General features: G+C 45.9%; 1 protein-coding gene across 1 annotated transcript; it reads left to right on the forward strand.

Annotated features, from left to right (window-relative positions):
- Positions 1-578: 578 nt before the first annotated feature.
- On the forward strand, positions 579-16,322 carry LOC121856348 (Krueppel-like factor 3). The gene is made up of 5 exons (XM_042351853.1): positions 579-707; positions 938-1,130; positions 10,919-11,024; positions 13,722-14,077; positions 14,429-16,322. The coding sequence occupies exons 1-5, from the start codon at positions 681-683 to the stop codon at positions 14,599-14,601; spliced, it is 855 nt and encodes a 284-aa protein (XP_042207787.1). The 5' UTR covers positions 579-680; the 3' UTR covers positions 14,602-16,322.
- The last annotated feature ends 115 nt before the right edge of the window (positions 16,323-16,437 follow it).

A 16,437-nucleotide genomic window follows, 5' to 3' on the forward strand; every position in this document is an offset into this window, starting at 1 on the left:
AGAGGGTAGATTTGGAAGAGGATATGAAGGTAGGGTGGTGTAGGAGGGGGAGGAAGGACAAGTATTACTTCATAATCCTTCTCTTCCTTGTGGCTCATCCCATGACGATGCACTGCATGACATCATCGTATCCTTGTCCATTTTCTCCCAGTATTCATAATGGCCAGCTGTAAAAATGCACTAGTCCTACTCATAATACACTCAAGAGTGTGGCCGTCGAGGTAACAATGGTGTATGAGGGGTGTGTCCTTAGGCAGATACCTAGGAGAATAGAGGCTGGGGCTGTGAGCATCACCCGCGGCCATAGGGATGTGTGGCTCTTTGTTCCGCTGTCGTACAAGGCCGCCTCACTATTGTGCATGACAAGGTCCACCAGAGATAAAAAGAGCCAGAATTTCACCAGATAATCTATCATGTAGAGTCCGAGGTAAGCCTGAAAAATTGCAGTCGTGTATAGTGTTGGTCAGGGAGAGTTACGAGGGTGGACTAGTGTGTAGGGGAGGTGCACATCCTAATTTATTCTGTGTTGTAAATCTAACTTCAATGTTTGTTGTGTGGAAGAATTTACGAGGTAAAACTAACAATGTGTTGTTTTCTTCCAGCGTGTGGGCGTGAGCGAGGAGGGGGGGAGCGTGCCCCCCGTGCTGCTCAAGGTGCCGGCCCCAGTCAAGCGTCCAGCCATGCATCCTAACATGACGTCCAAGGAGGTGAGGCAGCCACTCCACCTTCAAGGATCATCTTAACGTTATTGTTTTATTTCCTGCTCTTGTCTTGTTATAATGCAGCTAAAAAAGGCTGAACATTTTCTAACTTAAGGACTACAGTATTAAGCATGTGAAATATATTCTATTTATCACTTTTAGGTATCCTGTATTTAGATATTTTGTAATCTTTATTTCATGTACTGATCGCCTCCCCCCCTCTCTCTTGGCTACAGGCGGAGGTGCCCCCGGAGCAGGTAGAGCCAGTAGACCTAAGTGTGAGGACAACCAAGACGATGGGGAAGGGAAACGACGGACATACACCCTTGAAGGGGCTGAAGGATCACAACACTGGGGTCGTCCTTAAAGTGCCAACCTTCCCTTCCTTCGCCCTACAGTCCCTCGGCGTCGACCTCTCCCTCAAACATGGTGAGTAAGACCTACTTAACCTGTCCGGATACCAAGATGCCTTGCTGGGTGTTTTACTTACAGTTTTAAGACAGATGATAGATGGTTTTCCTCCTTGTTTTTACTTTTTTCGAAGTTTATTAGATTGATAGTAGGTTTACCAATGGTAGAGTCGTCAGGTGTAACGTTGGTGCTTGTAAGAGGAGCATTACCCCTCCATCTTCTCTCTCGACTTCTTTCTCCCTCCTTCTAAACTTCCCTCCCTCCTCTCATTTTCTACGTCACGTCTACCCGTCTCACCCCCACCCATTCCGGTTATCATTAAGCCCCTCGTCCCTCGTCAGTAGTCTCGTCACCGGCCACATGCTGCCCACATCAGTAGTCATCCCCCGTCACCAAGTAATTCCACGTACCCTTGTTGTCTTAAGACGCCGCCCTCCCCATCAGCAGGCGCCGCCCCTCCCGGTAGACACCGTCGCCCGACAGTAAGTCACCCACCCTCTTAGTAGTCACCAATGCCCTCTTAGTAGGTACACTGTAAACTTCTTTAACCTTCAATGCCCATTCCCTGGTCTCTTACGCTGTTCTCAGAGAGTCTTTCGTAATAGTGATGTCGAAATGGGCTGCGTCTTCTCTTTCTGGCAGCGGCGACCTTTTAACCTCGTTCTTAATGCTCTCGGGGCAAAGTTCGAGGCAGGAGTTGTTTTACGTGGCAGCTGTGGGCTTCACTTTTCTGGTTCCATTTGTCATCTGCTTACATTATTCTCTTTCTCTTTCTCTTTATCTCACACACACACACACACACACACACACACACACACACACACACACACACACACACACACACACACACACACACACACTAATCACAGCAACTACCCATTTCTTGGACAATTTCTCCTCTCAACTTAGAATCTTTTCCATTAATGATTTTCCCGTTAATTCTTACAATGTGCAACAGAATATAAGCTGGGATTTCAAGTACGTGTGTGTTTTATTCAGCCTCTGCACACACACACACACACACACACACACGATCATAATATTTATATCGGCTCTTCAAGGTCCTCTTCGCCACTAGAAAATATTTCGTAACTCAGACGTCCTAAATATTGCGGGAGAACAAACCTTAGTACACCATCTTAAAAAACACACACGAGTCTTTATCAGTATCTCCAGGTAAATATTTAATCTGTGTCGGATCTTTCAAAAGTTGGAGAATGATGTACGAGGTAATATGTAATATAAAGCGGAGAATTAATCTCTCGTTATCTCTTTAAAGTTATGAAACAGGACGAGTCTCTCCCAAGTAATGAACTAACTCTGGTCTATCTGCACACACACACACACACACACACACACACACACACACACACACACACACACACACACACACACACACACACACACACACACACACACACACACACACGTCGTTATTGATTTTGCCTAATTCATGACCCATGTGTATATGAGTGGAAAAGGAGGTTTTTAAATGTTCTTGGTCTTGAGAGAGAGAGAGAGAGAGAGAGAGAGTCATTAAAAAATTCCAAAACACCCGAACGAATACATTGTTATCAGTCCCTAATGAACTCGCCCGTAGCTACTGTAATTTACCAGTTGATTTAAATGATGGTGTAGCTGGATGAGGCACCGCAGGCGAGGAGGAGGAGGAGGGTGGATCGAGCACTAGGCATTATCATTAAAGAGTGTAATAGGCACTAATGAACGCTGCCTCTGTGATATACTATTAGCACCTTACCCACATGTTTTTCGAGGCGTCTCGGGAGAAATCATCGGATGTGCAGTTTCATTGGTGTGGATTGCGCAGTGTCTTGGAGGTGAGGGACGTAGGAAGGGAAGGAAGGAAGAAATGATAGGGTAGGGTAGGGAGGGAAAGGAGTGAGTGAGGATAGGGTAGGGAGGGAGGGAGGGAGGGAGGGAGGGAGGAAGGAAGGGAGGAAGGAAGGAAGGGAGGAAGGAAGTAAGGGAGGGAAGGGAAGCGAAGCCACTACACCAATTGTTTATTTATGTTTGTAATGGGAGATAATTAAGAGCGATCCAGCAGTTACGACACGCCAGTAATACTCGTCAAAAGCCGTGAAATAAGGCTAATGAGATGTTAGTGGGTGTTCAGGGCCAAGGGCTGTTTGTAAGATTAGTTGAAGGGCAACAGCAGTGTGATACCAGCCCCAGTATTCCGCCCCAATGATTCACCCATCCATGCATCACCCGCCCCAATGATTCACCCATCCCATGCATCACCCACCCCAATGATTCACCCATCCCGCATCACCCCCCCAATGATTCACCCATGCATCACCCACCCCAATGATTCATCCGCCCCACCCATCCACATCACCCCATTCACCCATCCCATGCATCACCCACCCCAATGACCCATCCCACGCATCACCCACCCCAAATTCACCCATCCCATGCATCACCCACCCCAATGATTCACCCATCCCACGCATCTGCCCACCCCACCCATCATGATTCACCCATCCCATGCATCACCCACCCCAATGATTCACCCATCCACGCATCACCCACCCCAATGATTCACCCATCCATTCACCCACCCAATGATTCACCCATCCCATGCATCACCCACCCCAATGATTCACCCATCCACGCATCACCCACCCCAATGATTCACCCATCCCATGCATCACCCACCCCAATGATTCACCCATCCCATGCATCACCCACCCCAATGATTCACCCATCCCATGCATTCACCGCATCACCCACCCCAATGATTCACCATCCCACATCACCCCCATTCACCCATCCCATGCATCACCCACCCCAATGATTCACCCATCCACGCATCACCCATCCCACATCACCCCAATGCATCACCCGCCCCAATGCATCACCCACCCAATGATTCACCCATCCCTTGCATCACCCACCCCAATGAGTCACCCATCCCATGCATCACCCACCCCAATGATTCACCCATCCCACGCATCACCCACCCCAATGATTCACCCATCCCATGCATCACCCACCCCAATGATTCACCCATCCATGCATCACCCACCCCAATGATTCACCCATCCCACGCATCACCCACCCCAATGATTCACCATCCTATGCATCACCCACCCAATGATTCACCCATCCCGCATCACCCATCCCACATCACCCACCCCAATGCATCACCCGCCCCAATGTATCACCCACCCCAATGATTCACCCATCCCATCCAATTCACCCATCCATCACCCACCCCAATGATTCACCATCACGCATCACCCCCAATGATTCACCCATCCCATGCATCACCCACCCCAATGATTCACCCATCCCACGCATCACCCACTGGAAGTTCATTATAAGTAATATGTTGACCTCGACTAACCCAGTATTGCTTCCACACCCTCCTCCTCCTCTTCCATTTACTCTTCCTCCTTCAATCGTTTCTTCCCCCTACTTTCATCTTACCTTTATCCTCCTCCTTCCACCTCACCTCCACCCACTTCCCACCCTTCTCTTCCATTCGCTCCACCCTTATCTATTAACTCCCTGCTTCCTCCTCTTCTTCATTCACATTTCCTCCAATTCACCCCCCTCCCCCCTTCTCTTCACCCCCCCTTACCTACCCTCTCGTATTACCACGGTCTGTGCCCAAGAGAAGCATTAGTGCGTTAACTAGGATTTATAAGGAATTTATTATCACCACAAATTGTTTACTCTTTAGCTGATCCAATTCAGAAGATGGAAATAAATTATGCAATCCATCCCTCGAGTATTGGGTGATGGTGGTACTGTATAACGACTGTGGTGATAGGGTGAGGTTGTTATTTTTCATAATAAGGGGTGATGGAGTGGGGTTTGGAATGGTTTGTGTGGTGGTAATAGGTGCTGGTAGAAATGGTTGGTGTGATATGGTTGTGATGGGAGCCGATGGGAGTGATGGTAGTGGATTGGGGTGTGGTGGGGTGGTAATGGCGTGCCGTCTTTCTACAGTTCATACGTCCATACATTAACGTCAGGAGGAGTATGGTGATAATTGGCTCATCTAGTATATATTAATATGCAGGGTAGGTGTGTTGGCGGCTGCAGTCCTTTAGCCTAAATAGTATTCCATCACCCGCAACGCTCCACTTAAACACAAATTGGATTACCATGGGATCAATAGCGAGGCTTTGTACCAGGAGCCATTTACCTTTTATCAGATTTAATAACGAGATCATAGAAAACGATTGAGAAGTTTAGAAGCTGCTACAGCATTATACCGTAGCGGTGGACGGGAAGCAACTACCAGACAAGCGTGTTTCATCCGGTTAATAGGCCATCTTATGAGCGACCACCAATTTGTCGATCAGTTTGCTGGACGGCTACTGAATCGACAAGTGGCCAGGACTGGAATAGTTAAGGCTCACATGGTTAGTATTTCCCGTCCCACCTGCGATCCAGTTTGTTAAGACTCAAGGAAGAGACTCTTATGGTGGGCATCTGGGAGGAGCCAAGCGGGGATATACTCGATATAATGAGACATATGGGTATACCTGCCAGACCTGCTCCACACCAGTGTTATCCTATACTGTACTTGGAGGATAAAAATAAAATGTTGACAATACAAGTAGATCGTTTAATGGTATATCATATTTTATGGGAGTAAATAAAACTATATATGCATCTTAACAAGTGAATCACCGTTAAGGCAATGTGGTCTGTAGGGTAGGTGTATCATCGCCTCAGGCTTATTATTATTACACACACATGGGGAATTTTCATCATAGAAACGGAAAATTATCATAGAAAATTGGAAATTTTCATCATACAAGACAGGAAGTTTTGATTATAGAAAACAGGATTGGGAACATAGAGAACAAAGTTTTTTATCATAGAAAACGGGAAGTTGTCTGGGGAGCAGACCTTGGTAAACCCTACCAATCTACCACATCCTTCCACCACCCAAGAGGAGTGAGCTTTGGCTATGTCTCATGTGTGTCATCGTCCTGCTGCATGAAGCAACAACGCGAGCCGGTCGCTCTTGCGAACGCTTCTCGCGTCTACGTGAGGCACTTCAAAGAAAACAGGTGTGTTTGTCCGCTACACCAAGGTAGCTCCTTTACTCGTGTTGTTGCTGTTGCTCCATGCCGCAGAACACACACATTGATAAATTTGGCCTCATTTTACTGCTTGCTGATGATAACTGGTTATTTGATATCAGCATTGGCCCTGGACCATTGATCCAGAGCTATGGCTTTTACATTGTAATTACGACGGTCTACTATATCTTGCACCAAAAGCTTCATCTTTTGGAAGTGAAGATCATGTCGAAGTGTAGACCTCAGAGTCGGAAACTCACTGGGAAGAAGCTTTTTGCCAGATCCAATAAACTCGGACATCTTGGTTCCAGCTCTAGAACCTTGACAGGTTTTTACTGTACTTGTCAATAGTCCTTGAGAAAACAGAGTACAGCAAAAAATATCTGAGAGAAATGGTACAAAAATGTCAAGACCTTTCCAAAGTTCATAAGTTTTTACGTCTGTAACTTTATATTATTTTGATGCTATTTTAGATGTTATTTGAGAATGCTCTTTGTAGAGCAATAGTCATCAACATTCGCCCAATATGCTTATACAAACACAGTTACACACATTCAGTGTTGTTAATTGCCTGCGTCCGAAATATGAAGAGGGTTTCATCTAATAATTTAAATCTCATGATTTTATGCTTTCTTAAACAAATACTCCATAATACACGAACTTATTAACTCAATTACAATATAATTATGTATTATAAAGGTAAGCTGGGAAGGGTAGGTAAGCTGAGGAGGGTAAGGAAAATGGGGAGGGTAGGTGAGCTGGGGAGGAGATACGAGACAGTTGAACAACCAAATGTTATCGTGTTTCAATAACCTCGGAAACACGCGGGTGGCTTGGGAGGAACACTGGGACCTGTGTAGGATTCGTTATGTTGAAGTGTAATTCACCATATGATTTTCACTTCCTTACTGCTGATGTAAACAGACGATTGTTACGGCGAGGGTTAAATAGACGGAGTTTTACTGTGTGTGTGTGTGTGTGTGTGTGTGTGTGTGTGTGTGTGTGTAATACTTCGTTACGACAACACACTTTTTTACGCGCCGTTGAGAATAAAAAGCGAGTATAAGACACCTGCAAGATTTTTATTTTTATGTTTTTGTGTTAGCACATCGTAAATCACTGGTCAAAGCCAGGCAGCGACAGACAACTGGTTGTGTGATCCAGCAGCAGAGGGTCTCGAGGAGGAGGTGTTTTAGTTAGTACTTTCTTGTTGAGGCTAAGACTGGTTTCTTGGTCATCGGCAGTAGGTAAGTCTTTTGACAGGTAGATCGTTCAGCAGGTAGTCTTTTCACAGGTGATTAATACTGATGATGAGGGAGAGTAGGAGGGAGGAAGGGGATTTATCATTTTATCCAGTGCCGACTGGACCAGCCCCCATAATGTTGCTGTCTTGCACTACCCTCACAGACCTCAGTAACTAACTGGATCTTAATTGGTGTTTCACCGTAACCTGAAGTTTACAAACTGGAGCCCTATGGTGTGAGTGACTTAAGAAGAAGAGCAACAAGACGGAGAATAAACAGCTGCTAACGACGTAGGCACGACCGCTGGACCCCGCTGGTCACTAGCACGGAGAGACCTACACAGCCTCACGCACGGGGTCTCACGAGGTTCAGCCGTTCCATATTCTTCTAAGTGGAGATGTGAGACTGGTTCTCTGTTATACTGTTCAAAATTTTTTTATAGTCTATAGCGGCATTGTAGGCTAGATTATGATATTCGTATTCTGGATTACTAATCCTGCCACTGTAATAGTCTGCCATTCCCTGCTGTCCAGCAATCTACGACACAAAGAAGGTGGTCAAAATGGCGTTATGAATCACCAACATGGTTACGGTAACGATGCGCGTCCTCTCATCCTTAGATGCTGAGGGATAACTCAAAACATACGAATGTTTGAGAATAAGGACCCGAAGAGATGATGAACTGTAACTAAACTTTGAGGACTATGGGTGATGCAGGGTGCCAGGGATAGAGGGGGAGGGGGGTAATGTAAGCTTGCAAGGATGGGAAGAGAAATGCGAAAGGGGCGGGTGATGCAAGGTGGTGGGGTCAGAGGGAGGGAGTTAGTGTCGGTGCCGGGAGACAGGTAGGTCGTGTCCTGGCCATCTTCCCACCTACAATTCCTCCTACGCTCCACGGCGGCCCTGTCACGTCCTCCTCCTCCACTAATTTATTTTAATTTCTCTCCCGGCCGCCCTGGCAAGGAGAGCCGCTGTCTCTTCGCCAGAAAGTTGCTGGCCGTTCGTGGTGTGTTCTTACTCTTAATATTTGTATTTTTGTTAACCTGCAGTAGGTAGTGATGATGTGGTCGTGCATGAAACCTTGCTCCTGCCATCTTGTATTCTCTTCCAAAGTTCAATTACTTCACGATGGTTGTGTGACTCAGTAGTCTAGAATCACTGGTCACCTTGCCTCTGCCCTCTCTTTTAGGGGTTCTTCTCCTTGTATCTCTACTGTGGATTCCTGAACTTGAACTCTGTTACCCCTTCCACCATCCCTTCCCATCATCCTCCACTAAATAAGTATCGATCAGCTTTCTCCAGCGTCACTCTCTATCATCGTTCACTCCCTACAACACCTTCTAGCCCTCCCAGCACCACCTAACACCGCCTAACACAATTCTCCCCACACTAACAAAAGTCCTGGTCTTACATTACCACCCGTATAGTAATAGTATGATGTGCAACACAGGGCTAAGTGTCCCCGTAGACTTCATCACAATGCCTCTTATTTGTCTCCACCGTCAACACAGGATTCACTTGACCCTCTGCACAGTACTACGACAAAACTCATCACATTGTGGTGACCTGCGTGTAAACAAAGGGTCCTTAATGTTACGTACAAATCTGACGAATTATGAAACTGCTACTTAAGTAGGAAACGGAAGGAAAGAAGAGGAGGGGGAGGATATCTCACTATCTCTCCGCGCATACCCCCCCCAAAGAAAGAGAAGCCGAAATGATGTGCAGAAGAGCGACGGGAGGTGTTATTATCCCAGGATAAGGATAGAGTGGGTAAGGGCGGAGGGGTGACGTAGCGACGAGGCCCCCCAGTAGCAGTGGTCTCCTCGCTAGATAAGACAGTTAGCTTGGGTGACGTATGGCGTCGCTGAGGGGCTCTCGATGCTGCCACTGATTGTGATGGTAATGTCGCGTATTAAGTGGCCACTTGTAATTGTTCGAGTCCATCTGATGAAGATGTTCCCGGGGGAAGACGAGGCCGCCACACGGAATTCGTTTGAGCAGCAGCAATAATAATAATTATAATAATAATAATAATAATAATAATAATAATAATAATAATAATAATAATAATAATAATAATAATAACGCCTGCATAATATATATACTCTTAAACTAGTTTTATCTACAAGGCGATATGTAGTGGACCTGGTGTAGAGGGAAGTACCTTATTGCATCAGCTAGTACATTAACGTTACTACAAGTAGGTCAAGTTGTCTGAATTGTCTTAGTTAGGAATTGCAGTATTTTGTAAGACCCTGTTGGGTTGCGTCGCGTGTGCATTAATTAAAACGAATCTGTCACCAGGAGTAAATATTGAATTTATCTCTCAGGGTTGACATGAGAACTTTAGTGATGGTCCTTCGTTCTCCCGGTACCCGTATTGCACCACCTGCCAACGAGGTGATAAACGCTAATTCAAGCAATTACAAGGCATTACTACCTCCCAGTGTCAGGTATTTGTTAGTGTTGGGCCCTATGATAAGTGAGCTGAGGGTCGAGGATGGCGTGGCAGGGGTAGGGAGGGCCTGGGTGGTGTGGGCGCCCCGACGATATGGATCACACGACGACTTTACTGCATCTCGTAAAGTGACCATTGTCTGGTGCAGCCCAGCTCGCTCTGCCAGGAATCCGCAGCTTAAACCACGTTTATTACACTTTAGTACCTTAGTGACTTGTTATTTAAGCAAGCGGTGATGGCTCTCCAGTTTCCTCTAGTTACGTAACTGGATTCATTGTTGTATTTTTTTTTACTGCCATCGTTTATGGGAATTTCAGCATTATCAAATAAACTTTACAATACGAACACACTAGCAAGGTGGTGACGTGTTCACCTGTGTCACACGAGGTAGTCACATCAGCACTCATAACCGAAGAGTCGTAAAGCGAGTTCCTAAAATTTTTCATGTGAATTTTTACAATATTCACAGGTGGCAAGTTTTTAACATGAGTATATAAATAATGACTCAATTCTGACAAAGGAATTCTTGTAATAAATTTATTTTAACGTTCTTCTCTTCCCTGTTTAATAAGTTTACTTGATACGAGAGAATATTTCTATGAATTTTTCTTATATGTTTTCCTAACTCCCAAAATCTCCACCATCTCACCAAGTTTTGAGTTCAGTTTGGATATTTTTTTATTATTATTACTCTTTAACTGTATTTCATCCTTTCTCCCTTCCTCTACACCTCCCCCTCCCTCCTTTTCCACCTCCCCTTCCCTCCCTTTCCACCTCCCCCTCCCTCCTTTCCCTCCCCTCCCTCCCTTTCCACCTCCCCTCCTCCCTGTCCACCTCCCCCTCCCTCCCTGTCCACCTCCCCTTCCCTCCTTTTCCACCTCCCCCTCCCTCTCTTTCCACTTTCCCCTCCCTCCCCAACTCCATCCTTCCCCATCTCTCTCCCTCCCTGCTCTCATTCCCTCCTCTCCTTCCTCTCCCTCCTCTCCCTCATCTACTGACAGCACATGTTAACCAGGTTCTTGTTTTTCCCCGCAGAGAGTGACTCGCCTCCCAGTTCTGACCCCTTCGGCATGAGTCTGGAGGCGCTGAGGACTGGCTCCACCACTCTCCTCTCTATACGCAAGATCCGGGAGGCTTCACTGTGAGTAATGCTGCCTCTTTCTCTTGTTCGGGAAGGGGCTTCAGGGCTAGGCAGGACCAGGCAGAATGGGGCAGGACCATATGTAGTGACCATAGACAGTGAGCCAAGCATAAAGGTGCCGGGAGAGAGTAGTGAAAGGGTTGAGCCTGACGTGGGTTGAGTGGGCGAAGTCGAAGGGTAAGTGAAGAGTGAATGGGTTAAGTTAAAGACAATTAAATGGTGATCGAGAGGGTGAGGTACAGAGGTCTGGATGATGGGGCTACACACACTGGGTGAGGTACAGAGGTCTGGATGACGGGGCTACACACACTGGGTGAGATACAGAGGTCTGGATGACGGGGCTACACACACTGGGTGAGGTACAGAGGTCTGGATGACGGGGCTACACACACTGGGTGAGGTACAGAGGTCTGGATGACGGGGCTGCACACACACTGGGTGAGGTACAGAGGTCTGGATAACGGGGCTACACACACTGGGTGAGGTACAGAGGTCTGGATGACGAGGCTACACACACCGGGTGAGGTACAGAGGTCTGGATGACGGGGCTACACACGGTGAGGTACAGAGGTCTGGATGACGAGGCTACACACACACTGGGTGAGGTACAGAGGTCTGAATGACGGGGGCTACACACACACTGGGTGAGGTATAGAGGTCTGGATGACAGGGCTACACACACTGGGTGAGGTACAGAGGTCTGGATGACGAGGCTACACACACCGGGTGAGGTACAGAGGTCTGGATGACGGGGCTACACGCACTGCTCACCACCGAAAACCCACCGGAGATCAGGGGATGGACACAGCTTTGGTGACCTGGTTGCCATCAAGCATGCTGAAGCAAAGTTTTATGGCTGGATGTCCTTCCTAACGCCAGCCCACACTTTGGGAACTGCTGGCAAGGCAGGATTGTAACTCCCTTATGTAATCAAGGACTACCCACCTACCCCATCAGGTACAGTTGTGCTCAAAATTCACTGGACACTTGACAGTATCTGACATCTTCTCATGGGTTATTATATATAGGTGGTTTAAGGTGATAAAAAGACACTAATACAAATAAAAATCTTCAATTAATTAGATGTTACAATTCCAGTCTCCCTTACCTACACGACCCTTAAGTAGGATCCCATTACAATAAATCAGCGAATTTTGTCTTAACTGTACAAACCCCCCAAAAAATATTAATGATGCCAAAATTAGTGAACAGCTCGGCATGATTGATGAGACTTAAAATCAATAAGAAAACGACTTAAATATTAGAAAAGAACCTTCACCCTCAGAGCTGGACGACCTATAAGTTACATCAAGTAAACAGTTAATCTTGTGTCCTTGACCATCATTCCACCGCCACCAAAATAACTCCTGTGGCCAACACCTGATCCACGTCCCTGGAAACCTTACAAGCACAGACGAACACAGTAATGATTGGACTTGAGAGTTTGTTTGTTCTCTTCTGGACGGCAGCAGAGGGATACAAGTAGCGATATAAGAAGCAACACTGAGACCTAAGAGTGAGCAGTGTGATAGATTAGTAAGAGACACGGCAGAATAAGTTTAATGAAATGATGTATATGTAATGTGAAACGATAAATCCTCGATGGAAAATGTTGAAATATTAAGAAACTATACGTCTGGGAATATAGAGAAAGAGAGATGGAAACAACAGCAGATAAAAAGCTAATAAAAATCATAAACTTGAAAACTGGGTCAGTTCACCCCAGGTACAAGAATAATTTCAAAATTTAGATGGAGTTTATTTATAATGACCAGCGGCACGACCAGAGCAAGGTCGCGTGTTCAGTCTGCTATTTTCAGAGTGTACTGCCACGACTGAGCAGCTGTATACATTGTAAAAGTGCCGCCCAATGGATGAGAGAGTAAACAGCGATGAGTCTTGGGGGGGTTCAAGGGAATCAATATTATTAACTCCTGATACTGTGTAGTTTCCTTAACACCTTGTCTAAGTTAGTGTGTTTTACGTACACGGATGCGCTGAAGCTTAGCTGTTAATGATCTGCGAGTGGGTGTAATGAGCACATTTTTGTAGAGATTTCAACGCGTCACTAGGGAGTCACCCATCGTTCATTACGTCAGCGGCTGGCCGTGACAGCTAACAGCTGGCCTTTGTGGTGATGCAAGACATGTGCCCGAGTCAACAGCGAGTAATCCATCACTAAACTAGAGTAATTACTAAGTGATGGCAGTGCTTTCATCGCGGCCTCATTAATATGCATGAACAACCTCTCGTTTCTCATGTCACATGTCTCATATCTCATATCTAAGTTGCTCTAACGTGACGTGCAAAGGAGGGTGGGTGTTAGTGCAGGTCTGGCCACGAGGGGAACATGATCATTGCTAAAACCTCATCATTGTTTCTTAGTCGACATATTTGTGTCCTGGTAATGGATGAGGAGGGAGGATCGATTACTATCTTATATTTTTACACTTAAGGTTTTAACCCTTTCATCACGTTTCAAGCACTTGCTATTTTATTTTGGCTACCGCCAGACAATTTTATTCAGCTTAGGTTAACCTCTCGATGTGAAAGGGTTAAGAGTCTCTTTTACACTGTCATGGAGTAATAACACTTCCTCAGCTGTGACAGAGGCAGTTAATTCAATTAACTTGGTATGGTAGATGACGTGGTTTTTATTTAGGATGTCCAAATAAACAATTATTTTTCATGTTGCAGAGCCTTGTGTGCGAAGCGGTCACTGAGCCAGAGTCCGTCACCACCACCCTGCCCTCCCGCCGCCCATCTCGCCTCCTCGGGGGTATCTGTGTCCATCTCTTCTTCAGCTGCCGTCGCTGCTGCCGCCTCACTCCTCTCACCATCTTCACATTCACTCATTTCTTCCTCGTCGTCATCGTCTTCGTCCCCCCCATCTCCTCCGGCGGGGGCGCGGCCTCCTGGGCGGCCTCCTCCCCCACCTGCTGACTACACAGACGCTCTCAGGCGGCGGAAGGTTCACAAATGTGACTTTGAGGGTTGTGAGAAAGTTTACACCAAGAGTTCTCACCTCAAGGCACACAAACGAACACACACAGGTGAGTCCAACTTTGTCTCGTTATTTTGTCTTATGAAGATAATTACTTCAACCTCTATTATTGTAATATTGACAGATATTATGAAAAATATAATATACAATAGTTTCAGATATATATCCTACTTGAAGTTCATGACGATAGAAAATATGTAATACGGTAGAAAATATGTATTCTATTTCTTCATTTATTTGTAAAAAAATACTAAACAGTAGTCCCACACCTTGATTTTCATTGCCATACCCTACCACACCTGACAACTTTCACGCCCCAAAACCAATAGTTATGGCAAGACGTAGGTACTCCAAATTTATCTTGACGATAATGTAACACAAACTGTTTCTTGTCTTGTAGGGGAGAAGCCCTACCAGTGTACGTGGGATGGCTGTATGTGGAGGTTCGCGAGGTCTGACGAGCTGACACGCCACTACCGCAAACACACGGGCCAGAAACCCTTCAAATGTCAGCTGTGTCAGCGGTCCTTCTCACGATCTGACCACCTCTCCCTCCACATGAAGAGGCACTGAAGAGAGCAGGGGATTGTGATGACTGTCCCCAAGTTTTGATCTCCATTTGTACTCACAGCTGATGTGAGGATGGTGTCAGGTGTTTCTCTTCTCAGTTACGCCCCTCTACTGGCTGGGGTGCTGAGGTAAATAGAGAAGTTTGTGCCAAGAGCGCCTCTGTTTCACACACACCTCTTGTCCTCACGGTGAGAACTCCAGTGGCTGGAGGTTAAGCCAAAACGGGAGTAGAGACTTACATTAGTCTGGGCTGCCGGCCTCCAAGCCCCTCTCAAGACGGTCTTTTTAGAGCTTTTTAGTACTACGCAGGTCCCAATTGTCCTCCCGCTGTTTTTAGGGGGGACCAAGACGATCACATGGAAAAAAAGGTGGTGATGTTTGACCCCCTGTATAGTTTGTGTCGACTAAAAGCTAAATAAAAAACTATCGCCTCGGTGTATGAACAGTAACTCTGTGTTATCACTAGTGATAGTGTGTGATAGTAAGGACAAAATAAACTTTATAAGAACATTCCAATGTTTAAAGCCAAGAAGAATTGTGCACAATGGTCACTAAAGAAAAACCGGAATATAGAAAAATCCAGGATTACCCGACCAGTCCCCAGGAGGTGACGAGTGCTTCATGCAGACAATATTTACCGACATTATACACTGAACCGCTGTCTTCCAGATGCCTTGTGACTTACCATAGAATGTATTTTCATTTCAGGAGAATCATGTGCTCCCAAGTCATTCGTCATGATTGGATTTTATAACTAATGCTGATTAGCCTCAATATTTGGCGCAAGATTATTATATTTGTCTCAACTTTACACAAGATGAGGTAATTTAAATCTTTTACGCTTGAAAAAAAATTCAAGAAGTGATACTATTTCTAAGCACAAATAGATAACAGTGCATGTAGTAGTCTTCCAACTTCCTTGTGATGGAAACAGTGTTAACTTACGAGATCTTCCATTGCTGAGCTGACAGCCCAAGATAGCCTCGGCCGGGGGCACCCACCGCTGCACACTCACACCCTTCAGGAAATGATATGGAACTTTTTAAGTGCTCAAATGTATCATCGGTTCGCGTGATTGTCTCAGAAGACTATTTTTCATGATATAAAGACTTTTATCTGTATTATTTATAATCAAGTGAGCGTTTTACTTTTCCCAGGTAACCCATTACCTCGCCCAGTGTGCACGGTTGGATGCCTCCGCCGAGTTCACGGTTAGGGACCATTGGACTACGGGGCATCAGTGCTGAAGCCTTTGCTCGATATATGTAGGATACGCAGTCTCCAGGATGTATGTAGAATCAAAAGAACTGTGATTTCTCTCACTGTACTTATTTCCGCGTTTGTCTGAATTACGCCCAGTAGGGGCTTTTACATATGTATAGTACAAAATACTAGCCAGAAAGTTCTGTTTTTACGGCATAAAAACCTCTGTACGGACTGACTGTGTACATCCGACTGCTTCTCCATACACTGGTGGCGGGTCTGGTCAGATTTGGGCTAAGCACTGTGTATACCCATTTCCTTTCTCTCTCTCTTCACTGGCCAGCTGTTCCTCCACAAGTGTTCTTCTCCTTTCTGCCTCCATGCATTTGTCTTTGTTCCCAACTCCCTCTTCCTCCGTCTCTAAACGTCAATTCATTCCTGCTATGAGGCAAAACGGTGCTGGTTAACCTTTTCCCTTTTTTAAGGTCATATAATAACCCTTATGATCCTTGGTGCCATCTCCCCTCATGGTTAGTTAGGTCATAACCTTCTAACGACTGATCATCTACTGTCTTTCACTCTCTCTCCCAACCTCATCTCCTTCTTTTCCTCACTCTCCCCTAACTCCCTCTTTCT

Source organism: Homarus americanus, unplaced genomic scaffold (assembly GCF_018991925.1).
Source record: "Homarus americanus isolate GMGI-L3 unplaced genomic scaffold, GMGI_Hamer_2.0 scaffold1024, whole genome shotgun sequence".
Taxonomy (NCBI): domain Eukaryota; kingdom Metazoa; phylum Arthropoda; class Malacostraca; order Decapoda; family Nephropidae; genus Homarus; species Homarus americanus.